At 39.3% G+C, this 23,724-nt stretch overlaps 1 protein-coding gene across 2 annotated transcripts in view; it reads left to right on the forward strand.

The window, feature by feature from the left end:
* cdk17 (cyclin dependent kinase 17) overlaps positions 1 to 23,713 on the forward strand; it is a 57,405-nt gene extending 33,692 nt beyond the window's left edge. For both annotated transcript variants that reach the window (XM_074698111.1, XM_074698112.1), the window contains exons 3-17: positions 798 to 962; positions 8,569 to 8,702; positions 13,480 to 13,605; positions 14,761 to 14,817; positions 14,928 to 15,042; positions 15,153 to 15,247; positions 15,615 to 15,677; positions 15,914 to 16,037; positions 16,135 to 16,255; positions 17,380 to 17,477; positions 17,569 to 17,674; positions 17,927 to 17,969; positions 19,359 to 19,449; positions 19,533 to 19,610; positions 20,042 to 23,713. In XM_074698111.1, coding sequence (XP_074554212.1) covers positions 798 to 962; positions 8,569 to 8,702; positions 13,480 to 13,605; positions 14,761 to 14,817; positions 14,928 to 15,042; positions 15,153 to 15,247; positions 15,615 to 15,677; positions 15,914 to 16,037; positions 16,135 to 16,255; positions 17,380 to 17,477; positions 17,569 to 17,674; positions 17,927 to 17,969; positions 19,359 to 19,449; positions 19,533 to 19,610; positions 20,042 to 20,082 — 1,457 coding nt within the window. In that variant the 3' untranslated portion in view covers positions 20,083 to 23,713. The remainder of the gene's footprint in view (positions 1 to 797; positions 963 to 8,568; positions 8,703 to 13,479; positions 13,606 to 14,760; positions 14,818 to 14,927; positions 15,043 to 15,152; positions 15,248 to 15,614; positions 15,678 to 15,913; positions 16,038 to 16,134; positions 16,256 to 17,379; positions 17,478 to 17,568; positions 17,675 to 17,926; positions 17,970 to 19,358; positions 19,450 to 19,532; positions 19,611 to 20,041) is intronic.
* Positions 23,714 to 23,724: the final 11 nt, after the last annotated feature.

Below are 23,724 nucleotides of genomic sequence, written 5' to 3' on the forward strand. Positions count from 1 at the left end.
GACGATCGTACCAACGGTACTGTTGTCCTGTTGTATGCGCGCGCGCAAGGCAGACTGTGATGTCAGCGTTTCCACTGAAAACGCCGGCTTACTGTTTACACGGCAACGGTGTCAGCAGCGTTTCGGAAAAATCCCACTCTGGAGGCCGTTTTCAAAAGTTTGTGTTTTAGGTCAGCTGAAACGCTGTTTCTGTGTAAACGTGAGGCTGAAACGCAACAAAACCTTTGCGTTTTACCCTAAAACCGTTGTCGTGTAAACGGCCCCTAGTGGGACTGTCTTTCAACAACATCTGCATCTGTTGCTCCACTTTTTGACTTAGTATTCCCCAATACACCAGATGACTGGCTCAACTCCACCTCGGTGGAGAACCCACAAAAGTGGCTTCTGGACAAGACAGTTATAGCACCACTTATAGGCCTGGGGTGCTCACTACAGCTTTTTCAGTCGTTAGCGTTTCCGTGTAAACACAGATTTTTTCACTGAGTTTTCACTGCGTTTTAGCGTTTTCAGATGAAACGTTGTCGTGTAAACGGGGCCTAAGATTGGAGTCAATTGCTATGCCTAGAAACCTGAAATGTGAAATGATCTGTATTACCTCTCCATTCACAGTCTTATCAGTTGGTGATTTAAACAATGTTTAAACACAGATCCATGCAGTTTACATTTTAAATGAATAACACCCTTTAAGTGATGAGGAAGATTAGAGGAGAAGTTTTTTAAACACTCTAGTGCCTGATTCAGGTTCTGTTGATTTCCTGAACACGTGGAATGATGACGCTTGTTTTTATGTGTTTCAGAGCCCTTCATGAGGAACGGCCGCCCGCCCACCTCCCACAGCATGCACTCCTTCCTGCACCAATACACCGGCTCCTTTAAAAAGCCCCCCCTCCGACGACCACACAGCGTCATCGGTGGCACCCTTGGCTCCTTTATGGCAATGCCACGCAACGGCAGTCGCCTGGGTGAGAAATACACACGTTTACTCTAACACACATACAGTACGGGGAAGGAAGTGAGTAGCGGGAGAGCAGATGGCATCCAGGAACAAACAGGAAACGTGTCGCAGTCTTGATATTCCCATGATGCCTCATACATTCACAAACACACTCTTGGCCAGAGAGACTGGGTATCTTATCTGCAAAGCAGCTTCTCCCCTCGCCCTCAGCTGAGTCATTTTTACACGAGTGACAGCTGGATGGGGGATTCAGTGAAACATGAGTTAGTATCCTGTGTGAACTGATTCATCACAGTCGATCAAAAGCAGTGAATCTCATGCTGAGGGTTTGAAGCCAAGACAACGACGGGATGATTCAAAGCAGCAGCAGATTTCAAACTGGGGGTTGTCGGGTTGTCCAGAGGGTGATGAGATGATTCAGGGGACATTATGAAACACAAGAACAAAATGTTGTGGGTATGAACTTGCACTAGCCCGGGGCCTTACTGAATATTTAGCCAAACAAACTTTGCAGGATCTGACAGGATGAGGACACATAATGATTCTACAGATAATAGTTTGTGATAGTGCAGCAAGTAACTTTTCAAAAACTTTCTACAGATAGTACATCCCCCACAATATTTTTTTTTCTTTTTTGTTGATTTTGAAAGTGGCACGTCCAAACTTCTAATCACTGCTGTTCGAAATCATCACGCTGTCTTCTTTTTCTCCTCTCATTGCCATTCATGTTTCCCTGTTTGTGTCACTAGTGCCACCATAAGTGGTGACATGTTGAGTAAAATGGGCAAGAAAAACTATTTTGAGTGTCTAATGAGAATCAGCGTATTCATAATTATATCACTCAAGTCAGAAAAGTGATACACTGCCGTAATCGATGCGCGTCACGTCCTATCCTGTGAGCTATCATAATGAGTATAAGGACACCAGAGATTCAGACTCTGTCACATCATCCTGAAATTGTTGTGCTTCAGAATGTTCATAGAAGAGATCCCGCAGGGCTTCATCTCGGATCTGTTTGTGATTTCCCAGATATGATCAGTTACATTTGACAGATGCTGCGTCATTGCCTTGACTAACAGTCTGTAGGTTTGTTTCTACTTTTCCAAGCAGAAATGCTGTTTGTCTGCAAAAGTAGTCTGCTTAACTCTTTGTCATTTGGATATTCATGACCAGAGACCGTATGATATATTGACGTAGAGTCAGTGACATCATACATTTGTTTCTAATGCAGAGTTTTGAAGCCTGTTGTTGACAGGGGTCATTGAAAATGCTGAACTCGACCTAACTTTGTTTATTTGAGAAACAAGATGATGCCTTTAGCCGCTTTACAGACAGCCATGGAGTACGGACTCTTTAGTGGACTCTCATAGAACCACAGTTTGAACCACTTCTCCATATTTTTTATTATGGTTTTGTATAGGGGTGCACAATATACGATTTTTTACAACTTATTCAGCCAATTACTGATACCGCACACCTAAATGCAGAGATCCTCAACTCTCATCTGTATTGAAATTAGCATACAGTATTGTTGTGTGTACTCCATTCAAATTCGTTACGTAGTACTCATTTCTGTGCAAAATAAGAAAAGCACTTTAAAATTGCTGATTTATTTATGACAACTGCCTTCAAACAAAATAAAACAAAAAGATACATCCTACTTAAAACTTGGATGATTCTCTCCCTGAGACAATCATAACAATACTCACAGTCAGGCCAATGTTACAAATGACATATAAGTAAATATAACCTCTATTCACAGGTAATATGTGAGAAGTGAAACTGTACAGAAATTAAACTCAAATTAAATCAAATGGTTTACTCTTAGACAGTTAATGTGCCTTAATTAGTCAGCTACATGTGCCTTACAGGCTGCTGCTTGAATTTAGATTTAATTTAAGCCAAATATGTGGCTAATCAGCCTGCACTGTGCAAACAAAATCACAAAAAGTGCAAAAAAAAAATGCAGGTTCGGTCCCTAATCAGAACTTAAATAAACAGGTGGGCTCTGTCTACACTTCACAACAATGTGTAACAGAGTAGAAAAGTAAAAAACATAGTAGCAGCAGCTTCAGTTCATGGTGCTGAGGTTGAGCATTTAATTAATCAAACAGCAGCCCTTTATTATATCTGTTAATTATATCGGCTGATATCAGCTTGTTGGCTGATGTCAAATTTTTCATTTTTCAGTCAGTACGAGTCAATCGTTGGATCTTCAACTATTACAGATTTAATAGAGGAAAGTTGGTACGCGGTGGTTTGTGTGCAGTGAGTTTGAATGAAAATTTTATCTTTTTTTTGGATCCTTGTTTAATTTCACACCAATGTGAATATGCAAGAATACCCCAAAATGCCTTCTGCTCAATGTAATTTACATGTTTAATTCAAATACAGAAATAAATTAAGATAGAGATTAATATGATTGGTCCATAGCAGCCAGATAACACTGTTTGTCCAATATATCCCTCTCCTCTTTCTGTCATTTTTAGATATATGTGAAAGTTAATGGTGAGCCTCACATTGGACCCTGGCCTAGATAGAAGGACTTGGATCTAAAAACAGGACATTTAAGTAGGACATTGATGTGCCACTTTTCAGTGCTACAGTCTATGTGCTTATTAACAAAGCAGCTGAAAAGACAGGATTGAGAAGGATAAGCAAAGAGAGAAACACACCAAAAAGTCTGGACATCAAAGGCAAGTGAAGATGAGCAGAAAGAAAGACCAAAGAAAGGCTGAAGTCATTTAAGGTTTGTAGAGAGTGGAGTAAGTGAGGCAAAATAAAGCAGGAGAAATGTGGGATTTTTACAATAATTCAAGTGGTTTAAAGAGAAGGAACTTAGTTTTGGTTCAGGAAATAAAAGTGAAAATATTGTGTGAGAAAAAGACTTTGAGGAGTTTTTGGAAATCAGGAGGGAAGATATGAAATAGCATGAGATAATGGAGAGGTATGTGAAAGTAAAAGGAGGAGAAAGTGGGGCAGATGAGATCATTTGGAGGCACACGAGTTAGAAAAACACAGGTAGAAAAAGGAATGTGTTGCAGCAAAAGAGGGAGTCCGCCTGTTGAAACCTCGCAAAAGAAAAGAGACAGGAGTGGAGGGAGGAATATGTCGAGTGAAAAATGGGAAGTGAGAGAAACTATGGTAGTTTTTCAACTCGGGCTAGAAACATGTTGATGTGAAATAGAGCAGGGATCATGATTTCTTCAATGAGACAAGTGGAAGGAAGAAGTAGGCGAAAGTGGGCGAAAGAGTGTAGGGTTCACAGGTTGTTTACAGAGGAAAAGTAACGAGGTTAGGAGGATGAAAGTGTGTTTAGTGCTAAAGGAGAGAAAGAAGAAAGAGGAAGGCTTTTCTAGAGGATTTCATCGTAGGGATTTACTCCCCTTGTTTAAATTCTCCCTGGAAATCGACCTCTATCACTAAGGGAGGGGAGGGATGACTACTTCTTACTTCTTGGTCTTTCTTTTTTCGGTTGTAACAGGAATGTGAGAACAGGAGTCTGACAGGTAAATCCCAGAGAAAAGTCAGAAACTCTTTCTGGTTTTTCAAAGCAGAGTAGGATTTTCTTTTTCCATAGAACAGGTTGGTTTTCAACCAGAGAACCACAGACAGGTTCACTTTCTGTCGAGATGTTTTTCCTCCGGGTTGTGGTCACCTACACAGAATCAAAGTGGGGGCTCTTTTTTTAAATAAGGTGCATAAATACAGCTCAGTAGTTTAATATGACATTAACTTTCTCCTTTAATCCAGACTAACAATTATACACACCTTTGACATATTTATGCAAAGAAATAGCCCAGATTATGAGGTTTGAAATGATTGTTAATCTCAATCACAACAAACCTCACAGAAATGTGCCTTTCCCTTCACTTCTCTGCTCTGTGTTTTCACATCTGATGACAGACTGCTTGGTTTGAGGTGCTGACACGCTGATCACAGAGAACCCTCAACCATGGCTACTCATTAACTTTGTGTTGGTGCATGTGTGTGTGTTTGTGTTTGGAGTGCGGGGGCTGCATGTGGTTTGTACATCAGTGTGTTTGCCCCTGCTGTGTAATGGTAGTGGTGGTAGTTTTACTGCTGTGGGGGAAGTGGTGCAGGTTGGTGTGTTTAATCTTTGGCCTTGGAGGTTACAAGGGTGTGAGAGGAGGAGCTAGAAGGAGAGAGATATGGGCAGTTAGATCAGGATTAAAGACGCGTGTTTCACTATTTTAAAAAACCTTCATCAGTTTATGTGCTGTTAGAGAGTCAGTATGGAGCTAAGACCCCAATTCTTTTTTAATCACACTCAATGCTGTCATAACATAGCTTCTAGGCCTTGACAAAGACAGAGTACAAGTATTAAGGCTGGAACGATATGCTATTCTCGTGATTTGATTCCGTTACCATTTTTGGGGTGCCGATTTGATTTAGATTGCGAGTCTTTGCTATTTATGTATTTGCAGTTTCCAGTTTGCTTTTTTAACACCTGACCATGTGAAAAAGTTAAATGACGATAATAAGGTCTACAGACTTTATCAGGAGCCATACTTTCCCATAAAGTGCACATCATGTGAGTCAGAGACAAACATTTCACCCTCTGCTGGAGAAAAGTGGTAACTTTTTTCCAATCCAGTTTATAAACAAAGACTGAAATGAAGAATTAAAAAAAAAAAAAATTAACCTTCATTTTGATATTTTCCAACAAAAATCCTGATACATTTTAGTTTTTTTTCTTCTACAATATTAAGTTGAATAAACAAATTGCTGAAAATGGGTATGAGTTTGTAGAGAGAAAGACAGAGGCTTCAAAAAGCAGGATTTTATTTCCATAGTGGAGCGATGAGCCCAAGTGCTCCAAATCTAGCAGGACATAACATTTTATTATTATTATTTTTTTCAATTTATTCCGTATCATGAAATTACAGGTCACACACTGTATGTTTAGAAGTTGTATCACATTTTCCATTTCATGATCGAAAAGGGGCAGGAAGAAGAAAAACGTATTAATACCAGCTCCTTTCTTGACATAATAACACAAAAATACTTGATGGTCTAACCTTCAGATATTTAACAACCAATGCTTATTTAAAACGCAGAAAGTCAGAATTAATAATACTTAAATGATACATAAATAAAATAAATGATACATAAATGAAATAAACATGATAACCCTGGCGTATTGAAGCGGTTATAGATTTTGACAAAATATCCTCATTTGACTATTTTCAGCAAAACTTGTATTCTAAAAATCACGTCTTATTTTTTTCTCAACCATTTCCATGATCCTCTTTGAAAGCTGAAAATATTTCCAAATGAGTTTCCTTAAAATCTCTTGTTGCCAAAGAGTAAACCCTTCCCTCTCAGGTATTATGTAGGTCTCTGCTGAGAGACTGGACTTTAAACCTGTTTGAAAACACACAGCAAATCTGGTAAACACTAACCTGAACTTAACAGAGAGGTCTTTCCTCTCTCCATTTTCTGCAGCATTAATTTTGCTGCTCTCTGAGTTTATCTTACCAGCTTCAAATTTGCCAGTCTTGCTGTATCAGCAAATTATTTCCCAACTGTTGGCTTGTTGAATCAGCCGAACCACAGCTGGAACTCATGACAGCAGTGATAGCTAGGCTCTAACATTCAGTGTTTAATTCTCTTATCAACTAAAAGAATGATATATGGAGTGAGGAAAGTCACTAAAAGTTGAAGTCTGGGGTTATATAGAGTGCCTCAAGTCATCAGCATTTTAAATACACCTACAGGACATGTTAGGGTCAGAGTATAATGAACAGGTTATATGACATAAAATCCCAACAAGGTGAGACAAGATTTGGAGTTTAAGATAGTTTTATTGTGTGCCATCACTCACTCCCTTTTAGCTGTTTTAAACTGTACAAATTTGTAGAAAGCATAAAAGTAACTGTGCAGTAAATGGGTGGTTACGTGGAATAGAATCCCAACAGGGTGAGACAAGATTCACAAACTTTTTGAAAACCTAAGCGTCAGTGATTTGTGAGCAGGTGGTTATGTCAAATAGAATTCCAAGTCAGAGGTGTTTTTGTCAGCCTACTTGAGTCTTAACGTAATGTGAAGGGTTTAATGTTTTCCTGTTTGACTGTTATTAATCGATCAGCATTACTCTTAAGTCAAACATTCGTGTTGGCTCTTTTAACGGAACAGCAGCTGTTAAAGGTCCTCCTCCTTGGCCACTTTCTGTTGGCATTTTCTTCTCACTCAACCAGTCCTGTACTCTGCCAAAAGCCCATGTTGCAGTTGCCGTTGCAGTGTGTTTGTTTTCTTCACTGTTTGAATATCCCTCACTGGATACTGCATTTTTTTTTCCTTCTCATGCCCTCTTTTTCTCTGCTGGTGACTAGTCAGCTGCTATCCACCCAATGGGATCAAAAAAATGTGTTTTTACCAAAGTGTCAACAAGAAGGATCTTACACAAAATGGGATAAACTTCTTTCACCAGCTGGATTTCATACAACGTGAAAGTGGTTGTCCCTGAAATTGCTCTGGCTATTTAAAACTAACTAGCAGTATCACTGGTTTCATAACACATCAAACCCATCAGTTCAGCAGATGAAGTCAATCCCATTACACTTTTTACTTTGTGAACTTGTTTTTATCAGTGCATGTGAGGACAAAAACATGAAAAAATATGTCCCTGTGTTTATTTTTATAACCATAAAGTCACCTTTAAGCAGTTAAGCAAATCACTACATGCATATGTGAGCATAGACAAAAAAAACACATCAACAATAACTTATTCACTCTCAAGACTTTGTTATTGATGCCTCGTATCACACTCTGGGCATTTTCTAAGACAAGCTTCGATGGGCTCAGTCTGTCTCTGTTGGATTCTGCTTTCTGTGCATGTTCCTCTGCTGCAGCCTCACCCACTTAAGCATCATGCAACACCCACTTTTCAACATTTAAATCAAATATGCTTCACTCAGAAATACATCAGCATTACGAGGATATGAGGTGCTCTGGAAATTTTATTTCCATCTTGACTTTAATGTTTCCCTAAGAGCAGGCTGAGTCCAAAAGATGCATGAGCCAGGTTAGCCTTAGAGTAAATAGCTGTGAAGACATGATAAATGATATTTACATAATGGAAAAGGTTGCTTCTTCTTTCTGAATAGTATTTGTCCTTATATTTATTGGTAGTGTCAGCATCAAGCTGCTATGCAACCTCTGTTTCTTTATCTTTTTTTTTTTTTTTTTAACATTTTCTCTGAATGTATATGTGTTTTGGCTCCTTTTGTTAGCCATTGAAAATACAGAAAAGCCTGAGAAAGCATTTTAACAAATATGTAAGGCTAAAATTATTTTCATTTGGACATTCTGTTTTACCATATTTATACTTTATTTGCCACAGTCTTGTAAGTGAATATATACAAACTTTCCATTTGTAAAAATGGTAAAAACATGTCCTAGTACAAAACAAAAAAAGAATACATTAAATCCATATCAACAAAAAGATTGACAGCAAAGAAAAACACAATCTTTTGAATTCTAGAGTGACAAGTGTAGCCTGATTTTGCACCCTTTTTAAAATGATCACACTATAATCCAGAATATGGTCATTTTTTTGGTTACATTGAACTATTTCCATCCTGTCACAGATATTGTGCATGAAAACCTGAAGATGGGCTCAGATGGGGAGAGCGACCAAGCATCAGGGACGTCTTCAGATGAGGTCCAATCTCCAACTGGCGTCTGTCTGAGGAACCGCATTCACCGGCGGATCTCCATGGAGGTGAAACACACAGACATGCACACACCGCACAGTTTTAGCAAAAAAAGGCCTTACACAGCAAGTCTGCTTCTATCGTCTCCTTCTGCTCTGCTCTTCACCTCCTCCTCCTCCTCCTCTCTGAGCCTTCAGGGAGCTGGGGTTTTGTGGGGGGAGGGTGGATCATTCGTCTGGTCATGATACTAGCAGCAGACGTGCTCCCTAAGGAGCACAGAAGCGGCGGGTAAAGAGAAGAAAAGCAATAATTGGTGCTGTAACCACAGTGGTTCTCAACATGTCAGACATAACAGGAGCATGCTGGGATATAAATCTGTCTTGAATGAATGAAATGAATTTAAATAACATGTTTTAAGGCCTGCTCTCATAATATTTCAAACAAAACAAGAGATTTCTGTTTTCTTTAGCAGCGACTTTCCGCCCTTTAAAAGAAATAACACATTTGCATACAGACGCACACAAAATGAAATATTTAACATACAAGTGGAAAATAGGGCACATCATTCATTTTAATGTTTAGGTCTACAGGAATCTTTTTTGTCATAACCTAAAGCTGCTTTTATCCCCAAGATAAAGCTTTTTAATTGACACCTGATCAAAGATTTGCTTTGTTAGCCCCACAGGCTCACCACACACTGCAAAATACAAGCAAACACTAAAAGTCTTTATGAATATAAGGAGACTCTTTTGCCTGCTGGTTTTAAAGTGTCTCTTAAATCTTTCTTCAGAGACGTTTTGCTGCGAGCCTTTACTATTTCTCATAATCTGTGTTTATCTTTTTCCTAGTGGCCAACATGGGCAAACAGGAAAGATATTAAACTTACTCTGCTCTCCATGAAACAATGCTGAATGTGTCCTCTGTGGGTTCTCCCTGCGTAACCCACATTCTAACAAAATCATCCTCAGCTTTCTGAATATTTAACCATGGGGAAAGTTTTCCTCTTCAAAGGTTAAGTTTCTCTGCCTGGAGGCTTCCTGCCCCCTACTGGCAGAGGAGTGTATGTGACAAACACTTAACTGTCAACATCCTTGATGCTCCCTCACACATACACACTGTGACCTATTTTATTAATGGTTCGCGGTATTGATCTTATTTGATGCTGATAACAGGCTGACTTAAAGAACACACACACACACGTTACATGCAGCAATTGAGCTGCTTCTTTTTCCTCGTCTTTTGATTCTGCCAGAGGTTTGAATTGAAACACATTGTCAGTGAGGAGGCTAAGAGTACAGTGTGTGCTCACTCTGTGACTCACCCTTTGTACATTTATAGTGTCTTGATGTCACATCAGATCACACATGTACATCAGGTGTTTTGTTTGTTTTGCTGTGAAAAATGAGCGAATTGTAAGACCTCATTTGAAAATAATTCAAAGAAAAATATCAGCATGATAGAAAGAAGATGGGTTTTGGAAAAAGATGTGTTTTGATAATTTTTCTGTTAATAGAACTAAATCATTACAAAAAGTTACTCAAAATTAGATACATGGACATAGTCTTGGTGACATCATCCATCTGTTACTGAAGTGGAGTTTCAAGTCTATCATCAGCAGTTGCCACATAAGAAACGCTGACTTGTGCTAACTTTAGCAAACCTAGCAAAAAACAAGGAGCCATTGTTTTGTTCCATTCTATAGATATGCTGATTTTTATGGAAGAGCTGGGCTTTTTTCTGGTGTGCACATGGCTTCTGATGTTACCTCTCAAGATCTTTGAGGTCTGCTCATCAGCTTCTACTTGTCACCAAACTGAATTGTATCTCCTTATATCAGCTTTTTCAATCATTTTGCAGCACTCTGACAAACAGTTAAAGTAATTTTAAACCTACCAAATCAAAAACAGTGGACTGGATCTGATTGGATTATAACCATGTTGTTTTGTGGCTCCATTTGTCTCTCCCCCTCTCTGTATTTCTGCATCCTCTTCTACTGAACTTCAGTTCAGTCTGGTTATACTTAATGTTTCTACCTGTTGAAAGGTTTACTCTTACTACTGTTGCCAGATACTTGCTTATGGTGGAACTTTATCAGTTTTCTGTAAATAACATAATGAAGAGATCAGTCCTGATTCACGGTTTTGTATTTCACAAAAGCTGCAACTTCTGACAGAGAGAATGAAGCAGATGCAGAAGTGCCAAACATTGAAGTTCCTTGAGTGTTGAGTGAGTGCTGGAGAAGTCCCTATGGGATTTTTCAAAACAACTAATAAATCTCAGAATGAATCCTACCACTGTTGGCTGAGTGGTTAGAGTGTGCGCCCCGTGTACAGATGCTATAGTCCCTGCTAAAGTGGTCACTGTTAACAACCCTTTGCTGCACGTCTTCTCCACTTCTCCAACTCTCCACTCGTCACTATTTCCTGTCGCTCTGCATTTGTCCCATCTGTTGGGGGCAAACAAATAAAAAATAACTTTAAAAAATTACTTTAAAGAAAAAAATAAGAACCCAACAAACAGCTGATAAACTGTGGAGGCGTTAACCACAGTAATACAACGTCAACTTCTGTTTTCTTATTATCGTAGTCATGTTTTTGAGCCTTCTTCATGACTCAGCACTGGCTGTGCATAAACAACAGAAAATGTCCATTACTATTTTCTCCTTCATTTTACTTTAGACTCACTATTGTCGCCTTAATCATTTTATTTCTTGTTTAGACTAAAAGAAGTGACTGATGAATAAGTGTTATTATTAATTTAGATGACAAGACCTATAGCTGTCCCACAAATATATGTTTAATACATTATTACAAAGAGGAAATGAACAGACTTCAATTGAAAATGCTTTTAATTAGGAATGTATCAATCCAACTTTTCTGGTACTGATACCTGGGCTTTGGTATCAATGCATTGATACCAATCTGATACCAGTGTTAAATAATAACATGCATGCCCTACTAGGGATGGGTACCTTTCACATATGAAACGATATGGTACCAATGCCTGGTACCTGGCAATTGGTACCGGTACTCAACCAGACCAATTTTTGGTACTTTTTTGTGCATATTTGGTAAAAAATATAAGTTTGTTTAATAATAGAGTTTTTTATTTTTCAATTAGACATATTTGTTCTTTAATATACAACCTTGTAATGCTGTGTTCATGTCCAGCATGGACAATCACTTACTCTTCCACTCCCTCATACTCACAAAGACGCATTTAGGTACCTAAATATGGTACCTTTTGATTTTTCGTGAATCGGTACCTGGTACTTTTGACAGATTTCGGTCGGTACCTATAAAAGTACCTAATTTGGTACCCATCCCTATGCCCTACTGAGAGATAAGGCAGGTAATGTTTTGGGTAAAAGGACAAAAAATGAGAATATGGAATAACTGAAGTTGATATTTATCTAAACTATGAAATATTTCAAAAATTCTTCAGAATGTATACAAGTAATTTTCAAATGTAAACCTTTATACCCTGTTGACTGGTAATGCAGCAAAAAAACAAATCAAGTGCATCAGAGGCAACATATTAAATCAAGTAGCAAAGAGCACTGGTAAAAAAAAAGGCATAGAGCTTTTGCCTGAACATGCACCATGGATCTCTTCCCTCTGATACTGATCAAGCATTGAGGGGCACTGATACACCGATACCACTGATTGGTATTGGTGCATCCCAATTTTCAATGTGAGCTGCTGAACTCAAAGGATATCTTCATGGGAGATTTCTTGACAGAGATTTTCTGTGATACACAAGTCAATTCAATGTTTCAACTCTTCTTTTTTAAAAACGCAGGATAATGAAGTGGCTCACAGACTCTGGGAACAGCTTGGATTTACAGGAAATGTAATAAAAATAGATGAAAGCGGACAATATCTGTTAAAGTCTGTCATTACATGATGACTTTTTTTAAGCATCAGTTACATTACATAATACCTTTCCTTTTCAAGACCTTGATCTGCTTTACATAATCATTGCTTCATTTGAACTCTTTGTTGTTATAAATCTGGCATCATCTCTGAGCAGCACTGTCTCAGAGGGCAGAGCACTACAGTAATAAAGTGAGAGTGGATGAGTTAAAGGCCTGACTTAAAAACACAGATGATTACCAAACCGACGTGTCGTCTGCTCTCTGTGTATTTATACTCCACTCAGCCTCGCTTCTCCACATCAGACAGCAGCTTTATGTCAGCTCATGGCTGAGAGATGTGCTCTTATTTGATCCTGGAATAGATACCACCAGTTGTCTACAACAATAAGACACAATGAGCTGAGAAATATTGACAATGAGGCCCTGTGGTGTGAATACAGGCTGAGAAACCAAGCTCGAAACAACAACAAACATGTGATTTGTTTTTATTCTTGCCTGTTTCTGCTGATGTAGACAATCTGATCACTGGTAAAGGTTTAGCTCTTCAGCAGCAGTCAGACTTTGACACGTTGCCTCTTATTTTTACCCTCCATAAGATGGAGATCGACTTGATCTCTGTCTCCTCTCTCAGGGAGAAGAAGGAGATGAGAGTGAGTTATTTTTGACTGTGTTCCTGTGTGTGAGTGTGAGTGAGAGAAAGAGATGGGGGTGGATGAGCGTGGGCGGACTCAGTCACCTACATTGTCTCGTGCTGCTGCTTCTTTAACATGGAAGCTAAGTGTGGCAACCCGATACACTCAGACAGTGAATAAAGGTTGTTTGTTAAAGTTAAAGGAGTACCATAAGCAAGAATCTGACCATGCAGTAGAGAACTTTTCTTTCTTGCATAGAGCTCCAAACACCTCATTCACTCCAGCTCCTTCAAACACTCAGTTTAAACTCTATTTTGTTGAATCTGTGTCTTTTAGGACCTCAACAAGCGCCTGTCTCTACCTGCTGACATCCGGATCCCCGATGGTTACCTGGAGAAGCTTCAGCTCGCCAGCCCCCCCTTCGACCAGCCACTGAGCCGACGCTCCCGCCGAGCCTCTCTGGTCAGTGTTCGCCCGTGTTCTTGTTTGTGTCTGTGTGTGTCAGCGTCTGCATTTTCTACCTTTATTGCTTTCGTGGTGCCTTTACCAAAGACTCCCTCTGTGCAAGTTACCATGGCAACAGCCCCAGTGTGAGACCAAGATTGATTAATCTGGAGCCACAAGCGCTTACCTCCCGCTATAGTCCCACTAGATTAGATCATAAAGCTCTGTTGTGGTGCGACTGTGAAAATTCCCTGCAAGTTGGGACAAAGAGCAGAGATGCTAATGTGCTGTGGAAGTTTATTCTTTAGGATGAAGTGAATGAAAGAAAAAAAACATGTGTTTTAGGGTTCTACTTTGATGAATTCTGGTGAGTTGTTTGAAGCTTTGTTTGGTTATATTTTGCCTGTCCCAGCCAATCAGAGGAATCCAGACTGATGTCTAACCGAGAGATACCCAGCAGCTACAATGGAAATCTGAGAATATTTAAGTTGATTTAAGGCAGGGAATTTCAAAAAGTTGGAGAACTATATGGTGTCCAAAAGGAAATTTCAATTTCAGACCTATAAAGCCAGATTTGTTCGAGATTTTACCACAGTACTTCCACTTTGCCTCTCATCATGCACATTTAAGCACACCTTGAGCTCTTGATTATCAAAAAAGAGGGGCAAGAAATAGTTTGCCATTCAAGGGGTATTCATGTAATGAAAAAAAAGCTTCCCAGACCAAAATCCTCAAACCAGACTATAAATGAAATAGATATTTGAAAATGAAATTGAATGTAGGTTTCTTTGCTTTTGGACTCACTTTCAACTTGGGCTCAGGAGAAAGAGCTGTTTTTTCTTGCATTCCTTCATTGGCTTTACTTTTTTTAATGTAAGAGGTTCCCACTTCAATAAAGACCCATTTTAACAACAGATCTGAACATTTTCACATCCTGGTACCAAAGATGGTTTGGCTTCTTTTTTATTTATTTCATTCAGACAGCCGCACAATGGTTGAATTTTCTGAAACTTTTTGATGGTACTCAGGTTAAGAGTTAGTCAACCCTGAGCTTCAGAAACTGACAGGTGACACCACTGAGACCATATCCAGTCTATGCCTAAACCTTGACTGACTTATTCTGACTTAGTCTGCTTTGTTCTGATTTTTCCCTTTGTGTGTGCTTTTTCCCAGTCGGAGATTGGTTTTGGAAAGCTGGAGACGTACATTAAGCTGGACAAACTGGGAGAGGTAAGAACATCTTGAAATCTACTGGGAGAGTTGTAATGGAGAAAAAAAAACATGTTTGAAAGTCTATGCTAGTTTTCTAGTATTGAACCTGGGTCCTGTGTTGCCTTCAGGGAACATATGCAACAGTATTCAAAGGCCGCAGTAAGCTGACAGACAACCTGGTAGCACTGAAGGAGATCAGGCTGGAGCATGAGGAGGGAGCACCATGCACCGCCATCAGAGAAGGTCAGCTCCTGCTGACAATTAAGCTAACCTTTTAAACACGTGAATTATTTTTACTCTCATGGGTCATGTTTTTCTCTTGGTTAGTGTTTTCTCTCTTTTTGTCTCTGCAGTATCATTACTGAAGGACCTCAAACACGCCAACATCGTGACGCTACACGACATTGTCCACACTGACAAGAGCCTCACGCTCGTCTTTGAGTACCTGGTAAAACTCAGCGCCTTTATCTTCTCAATGCACGACAGATTTGTTGAAGAGCTTTCCAGACAGAATGCCTCTAAATGATTGGAAAATTCATTAGCATTTAGATGAAGTACATAATGACCACACTGGACACTACAATGGATTCAAAGGTGTCATGTCCTGCAGTTGTAAGGAGAGAAAAATGTCAGGATAAGAAACAAAGGAAACAAGACCACAGGGAATAGAAAAATAGAAGAACTGAAAAAACAAACAGGAACAATAAAAAAACTGTTGTAGCAATATTGGTGTATTTTAAAACGTTTAGTATCATCGATGCTGAGATGTTAATTTTGGACTCCTTCCTTTCTCATGGTGTCGTTTCTTCTTGTAGGATAAGGACCTGAAACAGTACATGGATGACTGTGGAAACATAATGAGCATGCACAACGTGAAGGTGACTCTTCTCTTATTACAATTTATCTTTTCATTCTCCTCTCTTTCTTCTGTTGTGATCAAATCATTGCAGCTAGTCAGTAGTGGAACAAAGTCCCAAGTTTTTTGACTGATCACTTTTGGTGGAAGTAGAGTTGGATCATAGCTGATGTGTGGTCCATCTATATACAGTTTTTTAGATATACATCAGTTATCTCAGACTTGTTAATAACATGGGTACCTAACATATCTTTCCAGATCTTCCTGTTCCAGATTTTGCGAGGGCTGTCATACTGTCACAAGAGGAAAGTTCTCCACAGAGACCTGAAGCCTCAGAACCTCCTCATCAACGAGAAAGGCGAACTCAAGCTAGCAGATTTTGGTAAGAGGAGCTGCAGCAGGTTGATAACAGGATCAGAATCTATGTGGTTGTTCTTATCAGCTGTTTTTTAACTGGTGTAATACTTCTGTCCCTGCAGGTCTGGCAAGGGCCAAGTCTGTCCCAACAAAAACCTACTCCAACGAGGTGGTGACTCTTTGGTACCGGCCGCCAGATGTTCTTCTGGGGTCGTCTGAGTATTCAACACAGATTGATATGTGGTACGAGACTCACAAACATCGTTTTGCTCACACCACAAACTCTGAGTGCAGGCATGATTAACAAAATTTCATTTTAATATAGGTGATGCCACAAGTTAGCCACGATAAAAACAGGAGCTGGCATATTAAGACTGTCACATCTGTAATCCCCCTAATAATGCTGACTAGTTTGTTTCAGTTTGGACCAGTCTGACCGAACTGGAAATCATCATCCACAAATTTCCAAATCAGTTTTTGTTCGAGTGACATACTTCCAAAATGTGAAGCACGCCAACCCCTGGGAAAGTTTGATGTTGTAGAAACAACAGCCTCATTGAAATAAACTAGTAATGATCAGAGTAGGTGCCTGGCCAGAATAAAAAACGCTCTCTGAGAAATTTCTGTCATACCTAGGTGAGGGAGACGGTGTATGACATTTGTTACTCAAATAATTCACTATTTAATGATCCTCTCATGTCCTGTTGACACAAGAGGAGGAGACTAAAATCTTTAGCGAGGGATGAGTTGAGGAGCAATATGTGAAGGCATTTGGCTTTGTTTGTTTCTGCAATGATGCAGTGAAACTGACCTGTACTTAGGCCATACCTTTGGAAGTCAAAATGATACAAATGGAGAGACATTATTCTCATTTAGAGAACTAGCTAAAGAGCCTGTTTACCTCCTCCAGGGAGTTCAGGAAATGTTCAAAATGGGATAAGGAAGAACTGATTAAATTTTGGAGCTGATCCGGATCACCGTATGGATCCAGGATTTTTTTAAAGGATTCTTTATCATTGTGAGATAGGGCCATTTTCACCATATGTGTATATAACTCCATGATAAATGGTCAGATTGCTTTGCAAAACAATACAAGACAAGGTCACCATAATTTATGACAGATGTAAAAGTACGATCCAGATCCTGGCAATATTGAATATTCATAGTCATTATAATTTTCAACACTGTCAGGTAACAAATTATCGTACAAACCTGCAACTAACACCAAATTGTAGCAGACAGTCTGCTGAAAGAGAGTATAACATTAAAGTAGGACTAAAGTGTTGAGTGCTTTTCTAGTTTTGAAGATGTGACTCCCAGCCTTTTTATTAACATCTCTCTGTTTGTACTTGTGTGTGTGTGTGCAGGGGTGTTGGCTGTATATTCTATGAGATGGCTGCAGGTCGGCCGCTGTTCCCCGGCTCCACTGTGGAGGATGAGCTCCACCTCATTTTCAGGTTACTGGGTGAGTGTTTCTTGCCAGGAGAGATAAAATAACTCCAAATGGCTTCACCGGTTTAATAATAAATGTATGGTCTTTCCTGTGACCTCCTTAGGCACACCCACAGAGGAGAACTGGCCAGGGATCTCCTCTATTGAAGAATTTAAATCGTATAACTTCCCCAAATACAAACCACAGCCGATAATCAACCACGCTCCCAGGTACCGTGCTCTGTTTGTTCATGTGTGTTGTTTTCTGCACCCGTGCTTCTGTTTCTTCACTTCCTCTTTTGCATGTACACTGTAATTGTGTGTTTTCACATGCGGTGTGTTTTTACCACTGGCAGGAAATCCTGTTGAACATTTCACAGACGGCTGTCCACTTCCTTCCCCCCATGAACCCTTACATTCCCATCAGTCTTTGCTGCAGGCAGACAATAAAATGTTGATTTGCCTTCCTTTTGTCTCCTTTAGGTTGGACGGTGAAGGCATTGAGCTGCTGCTGGCATTCCTCAAAGTGAGCCTCTTCTTCCACACACACAAAAAAAAACAAGTGCACTCATTCCTCTTCTTAACATTTAGAATTAGTTTTATCTAAAGTTCAGTGGTTCAATGAAGCCTTTCACACTCCTTAAAAATCTTCTCGGCGGAGGCTGCATGTGTGAATGCAAGTGGCTAAATTTTTAGACTGTGTCAAGTTTTCATCAGACTGTAAAAAGTTTCTATAAATTTCAATAAAATCATTCCCATTTTCCAAAATCAATGCTAATTGGACATTTTATCTAAAACTTATTTACATGTTTATGAACCAGTGTGTTCTGACAAGAAAGATGAATAAAATAGATAATCAGAAAGACTTAAAATTGTATTAATCTTATATATTCATATACATATATATATATATATATATATATATATATATATATATATATATATATATATATATATATATATATATATATATATATATATATATATATATATATATATATATATTTATAAAGAATTAACAAAGTCTACTTTTATGATGTCGTCAAAAATATTCACACTTCAGCAGCCATATCAAGAAACAGCATGCTGTCTGCTGTGGCAACTTGACACATCTCAAACAGTAAGATACAGTTTCGCTAGAGGTCTAGATAACATGGACAGGAGAGAAACTAAAATGCAAATTCCAGTCCAACAAATTTAGAGAGAAAATACAACATACTGACTCCTGAACACACTGTGGTTTATAAAACCTCTCTCTGTGGTATTAGGCTCAGACATGAGTTTAATGCTGCATGGCAGACATGCTTCATCCTTTATCATTTTCTACAGTTAAAAATACCAACAAGCAAGCGAGCAAGCAAATAATTCACAAAAAATGAATAAATGAATAGTGTGCATGTATAATAGTCGGGCCGCAGTCACATTTTGGAAACTAGTGCTCCACAGATATCATGTTCATTTTTTTTTTTATAGGGGCAGTGCAAATTAATTCAGGTTTCTGTAAATATGCCAGAGTTAAGACTTAAAACTATAGAGTTTAAATGGATATAACACCCTGTAGTTACACATTAGGATTTAAAAAAGAGCCACGTGACAGTAGGTAACCATAGATATTAGATACATGCAAGACATCCCTTTGTAAAAGTGTTGTCAAAATCAAAGCAAATCAAACTATGTTGACAGTTGGTGAAAGAGTGTCTGCTTCCCTTCTGAAGAGAATCAGTACCACTTTTAGACAGCAGGAGGCAGAACACTCTCAGAGTGTCTACCTGCACATTATATTCATAATTGAATACACACTTCAGTTCCTGTTTCCAATCTGCGTCTCAGTGAATCACTGATTGCAGACAAAACATCCACACATCATCTGCTGAAGTCACAGGGTGGCTGATACTTCCTGTTTCCGTCTCCACAGTTTGAATCCAAGAAGAGGATTTCAGCTGACGAGGCGATGAAGCATTCCTACTTCAGGCAGCTGGGGATGAGGGTTCACACACTGTCTGAAGGTGGGCACACACAAGTCTGTTTCACAAGCTCTCTGTCTGTTTCTCTCTTTGGCTATGGACTGAATCTTTCCTCTGTCTCCTAGGTGTATCAATATTCACATTAAAAGAGGTGCAGCTGCAGAGGGATCCTGGCTACAGGAACTCCTCATACCCAGAGTCAGGTCAGTGGGGAACACATGCAGATACCTTAAGAAAGGAACGTATACCAAAAAATTAACCTTAAACCTGTCAGATATCCTCACTTTCAGCTCATACAAAGGCCTCCTCTTCCTACATTTCCCATAATGCAACTGGAACATCTGTAGAAAACCCTGTCCTCAGGGATACCTGTTTCTTATTAGCTTCACATGTCCAGTATTTTTACCTTGAAATGAAGAATGATCATCTAACTGGTTTTGAGTGTAACATCTAAAACGAGGAGCTGATTTTAGTTTTAGAAATTTACAGTAGATTAAAGTAAAAAAAATTAATTGAACTCTAAATGAAAAAGTAACATCATTTTTGATCTTAAACTTCCAAAAATGTGTACACTAGTGGTGTAAAGCACAGGCATTATGGGTATTGTATTTCTTGACTTTCCTCTTTCTTCCAGGTAACGGCAAGATCAACAGGAGGCAGAGCATGCTCTTCTAGAGTCTGATGAAGACGTCGATTGACTTTCCAACTTCAACATCACTTCCCACCAACCTCTTGCATGAGCCCACCCTCCCCTAAGAGTGAACCCCCCCAACCTGCACACACACATACATACACACACACAAACACACACACCTCTGAGCGAGTGACATTGGGTTGAATCTGTAAGAAGAACGTTTATTTATTGGGGGTGGGGGTGAGGTTGAATTTTTTTGCTGCTAAACTACTACTGTCTGTATTTAACACACCGCGTGTGTGTGTGTGTGTGTGCGCGTGTGTGAATGTGTGTGTGCGTGATGTGAACTCGAGATGCCGTGCACAGTTGAGCAGTCAGTAAGGTTAATATTGTTCCTCTGCTGACGATTCTCCGGCTTCGTTTGAGTTTAGTATCCCACTGATGTTTTTGTCGACGCTGTGATCCAAGTTGTTGTTCTCGTTGTCGTGCTCGGAGACTGAACGCTTCAGTTTCTTCATTTTTTCTTTCTTTTATAAATATGTAAATCTAAATATATTTGAAGTTTATGTTTTGTTTTTCTTCGAGCTTCCGTGACTGAACTCTACAACATTTCCAGATTTAGAAAGACCGTGACGGTTACATGGTCGCGGAATTGAGGAGAAGCAGTTTCTCTGGATTCCTTTTTAACATTTTCAGGAACATTTTAGTCGTGCTCTTCTTCTGGAGGCCCTGCTGCCCTCAGGGGGTTTACACTGATGGTCCAGGAGCAGGAGTGTGAGCTGACTGTAGAAACAGTTTTGAGCTGTGAGTTTAAGAAGCACACTAGAGTCCAAACAAACTGGAAGACCATAAAGCCAACCCGCAAATCTTTTGTTCTTGCTCAGTGATGGGACCAAAACATGGAGAAGAGAAGAGGGGACAATGAGCAAAAGCACGAATGAAAGAGGAGGAATATTGGAGCTGAACAGGAAATCATGTCATGTCCCACAGGAAGCCAGCAGGTCTTTCCTAAACCCCTCACAAACTGCCAGGACTTCAGTGCTTTTTGAGGAATAATACAAGCTTCACTTTCTCGCTCTGTGTGTATTCGGAGATCTCACTGCAGTAATTCTTTTTATTAACTTGCACTTCAGTGTGTTTTGTTGGAATCAGGGACCCTGGCTGCAAAACGGCCGAGTTTACCCAACAGTATTAAGACGTGTTCTCTGTGTCTGTGACCTTTGACCTCTCCTTGTGAAATAACAGTGTCAATACGGCATGTTTTCTGAAAGGGGGGCGCTGGGATTGAGGGGGATGGGGTGGGATTCTCAGAAACTAAACTTGGTGTCGGACCACTGCTCCAGCATTTGTACACATGACAAAAGAAAAGATTTCAAATTGAAATTTTGGATTTAACTGCCCGCTGTGTTGTTTGCAACTGACAGTGATGCTACAGATGAAGCCTGTTGTGAAGTCTCACTTCTGTAAACTGCATGTTAACTGCAGCAATTGAAAGATTTCTTTCGTTTTGCATTTCTTTGCATTCCTGGCTTTATTAAATTTCAGTTTGCATTTGTCCTTTTCCGGTGACATGCAGTCCATATTCTCACTTCCACATATTTTTTTGAGCCATGAGATAGCAGAAGTATTTTAAGTAGTTTTGGTGAAAAGAAGCTTGTTCCCTTTTGAGCAAAAATTTGATGACAACCTTGATACCACTTGGTTTCTGTGCTGTACATTCGTAACTAGCTCTGGTAGCCCTGTGTTTTGGGTTTACTCAGTCATTCTCCATTGATCTAGGACACATAAAGTAGATCATTAATCTGCCTTTTAACACCTCTGAACTCACAGATTGATCATATTTAGAGACATGTTTTTTTAATGTGATATTAGTGAATTTGGTTCCTTTTTTGTTTGTTTCTTCCACAACTAGAAAAGCACTCAGAGAGCACAGACCTACGCCAAGCATTTTGTGATTGTCACCAACACTTTAGTCCTACTTTAATGTTATACTCCCTTTCAGCAGACTGTCTGCTACAAATTGGTGTAAGTTGCAGGTTTGTACGATATTTGTTACCTGACAGTGTTTAAAATTATGATGACCCAGTACATATTTCATATTACTGATCTTAGAATCCAGAATATTGCCAGGATCTGGATTATACTTTTACATCTGTCAGAAATTATGGTGACCTTGTCTTGTATCGTTTTGCAAAACAATCCAACCATTTATCGTGGAGTTATATACACATATGGTGAAAACAGCCCTATCTCACAATGATAAAGAATCCTTCAAAAAATCCTGGATCCAGACGGTGACACAGATCACCTCCAAAATTCAGTCTCTTATTCCTTATTCCATTTTGAAAATTTCCTGAAAATTTTATCAAGATCCATTTGTTACTTTTGAGTTATGTCGTTCACAAACAGACAAACTCTCCCAAAAACATAACCTCCTTGGTGAAGGTTATCATTTCTTGTTGAGGGAAGGCAGACACAGAAACTTCTTAAAGTCTTGTAGACACTCTCAACCCCTGTGCTGATTTGTCTGTAGCTTCAGAGGCGCAGCCAGGTGGATCATTTTACTTCTCCAGAAAACCAGACCAGTTGCCAACGCATGTGAGTGTTCATGCAAAGCTGAGCTAAGTAAATCAGCTGCAGCATCCACCTGTGAACGCACATCAGTGTTGTCAAGTTTCTCTTCCAGATTTGAGCAGTAAAAGGGAATACGCTTGTTGTAATACCAGACCCTCAAAATCATGCACAGAATATAAACACTTCACGGAAAAGGCAGAAACAGCAACTTCTACACTCACAGTAGCAAAAAAAAATTGAGTGCGGTGCGTAAGCGTCTAAACTTAATAAGACCAGGAATGCACTGAGCAACACTTCTCCAACATGTAAGAATGTGAGAGATGACTGAGGAAGATTTTTAACTGACATGAAAATTTTACATTAATCATCTCAAATGTGAAGAATTCTAGCAAAATTAGTTTTATGTTGCGGCACAGTGTTGGGGTAGATACATTAACTTAAACACAGTTTGAAGCTATAGTGCAACAATCCTTTCTACACACTGTATATCTTTGGTTTTGAACGCTCTGCAGTATTAAGTTTTCTTTTAGAAGAATCACAAGTTTTATAAATTACGGTTACAGAGCAAACCCGAGTGGGAGATCCTGTCAAAATGTATTTTCTGAATGACAGGGGTGTGATGGTGTCCACAGAAAGCAGTCATAGTACTATCTGTATAACACTGACCCGTTGTCCTTTGACTTCCCCCCCTGGTGGCTTTAAACAGAGGACACCTGCTCTTGTCCCTCATACTGTATTTCAGGACTCTTATCTGCTGGCTTTGGGTTACTTTCCAAACATTTCACACATTCAGGAAGAGGATCTCTGCATTAATAACTTCAAACTGTGTTTCTGTTTAAAGCAGTTTTATGACAGGCACAGCAGTCACATGCATGAAATGAGATTTCTACAACGGCTTGATATTTATTGTTGTAAAACTGTAAAACTTTTTCAAATGTATGAATGACCTGAATTTATGTGAACATGTCTGAGCGCGTATGTGTGTGTGCCTGATGCATGGAAGGCCTGCTGTGTTGTGACTTCGACCTCTCTGAAACACTGAGCTGCCAGTCAACAGTTGGTGTGTGACTCTTTTTACTGGAACTATTTATTTCTCATAACCATTGAAA

Source organism: Halichoeres trimaculatus, unplaced genomic scaffold, assembly GCF_033239565.1.
Source record: "Halichoeres trimaculatus isolate MK-OKI-2021-1 unplaced genomic scaffold, fHalTri1.1 fHalTri1_scaffold_21, whole genome shotgun sequence".
Lineage (NCBI taxonomy): Eukaryota > Metazoa > Chordata > Actinopteri > Labriformes > Labridae > Halichoeres > Halichoeres trimaculatus.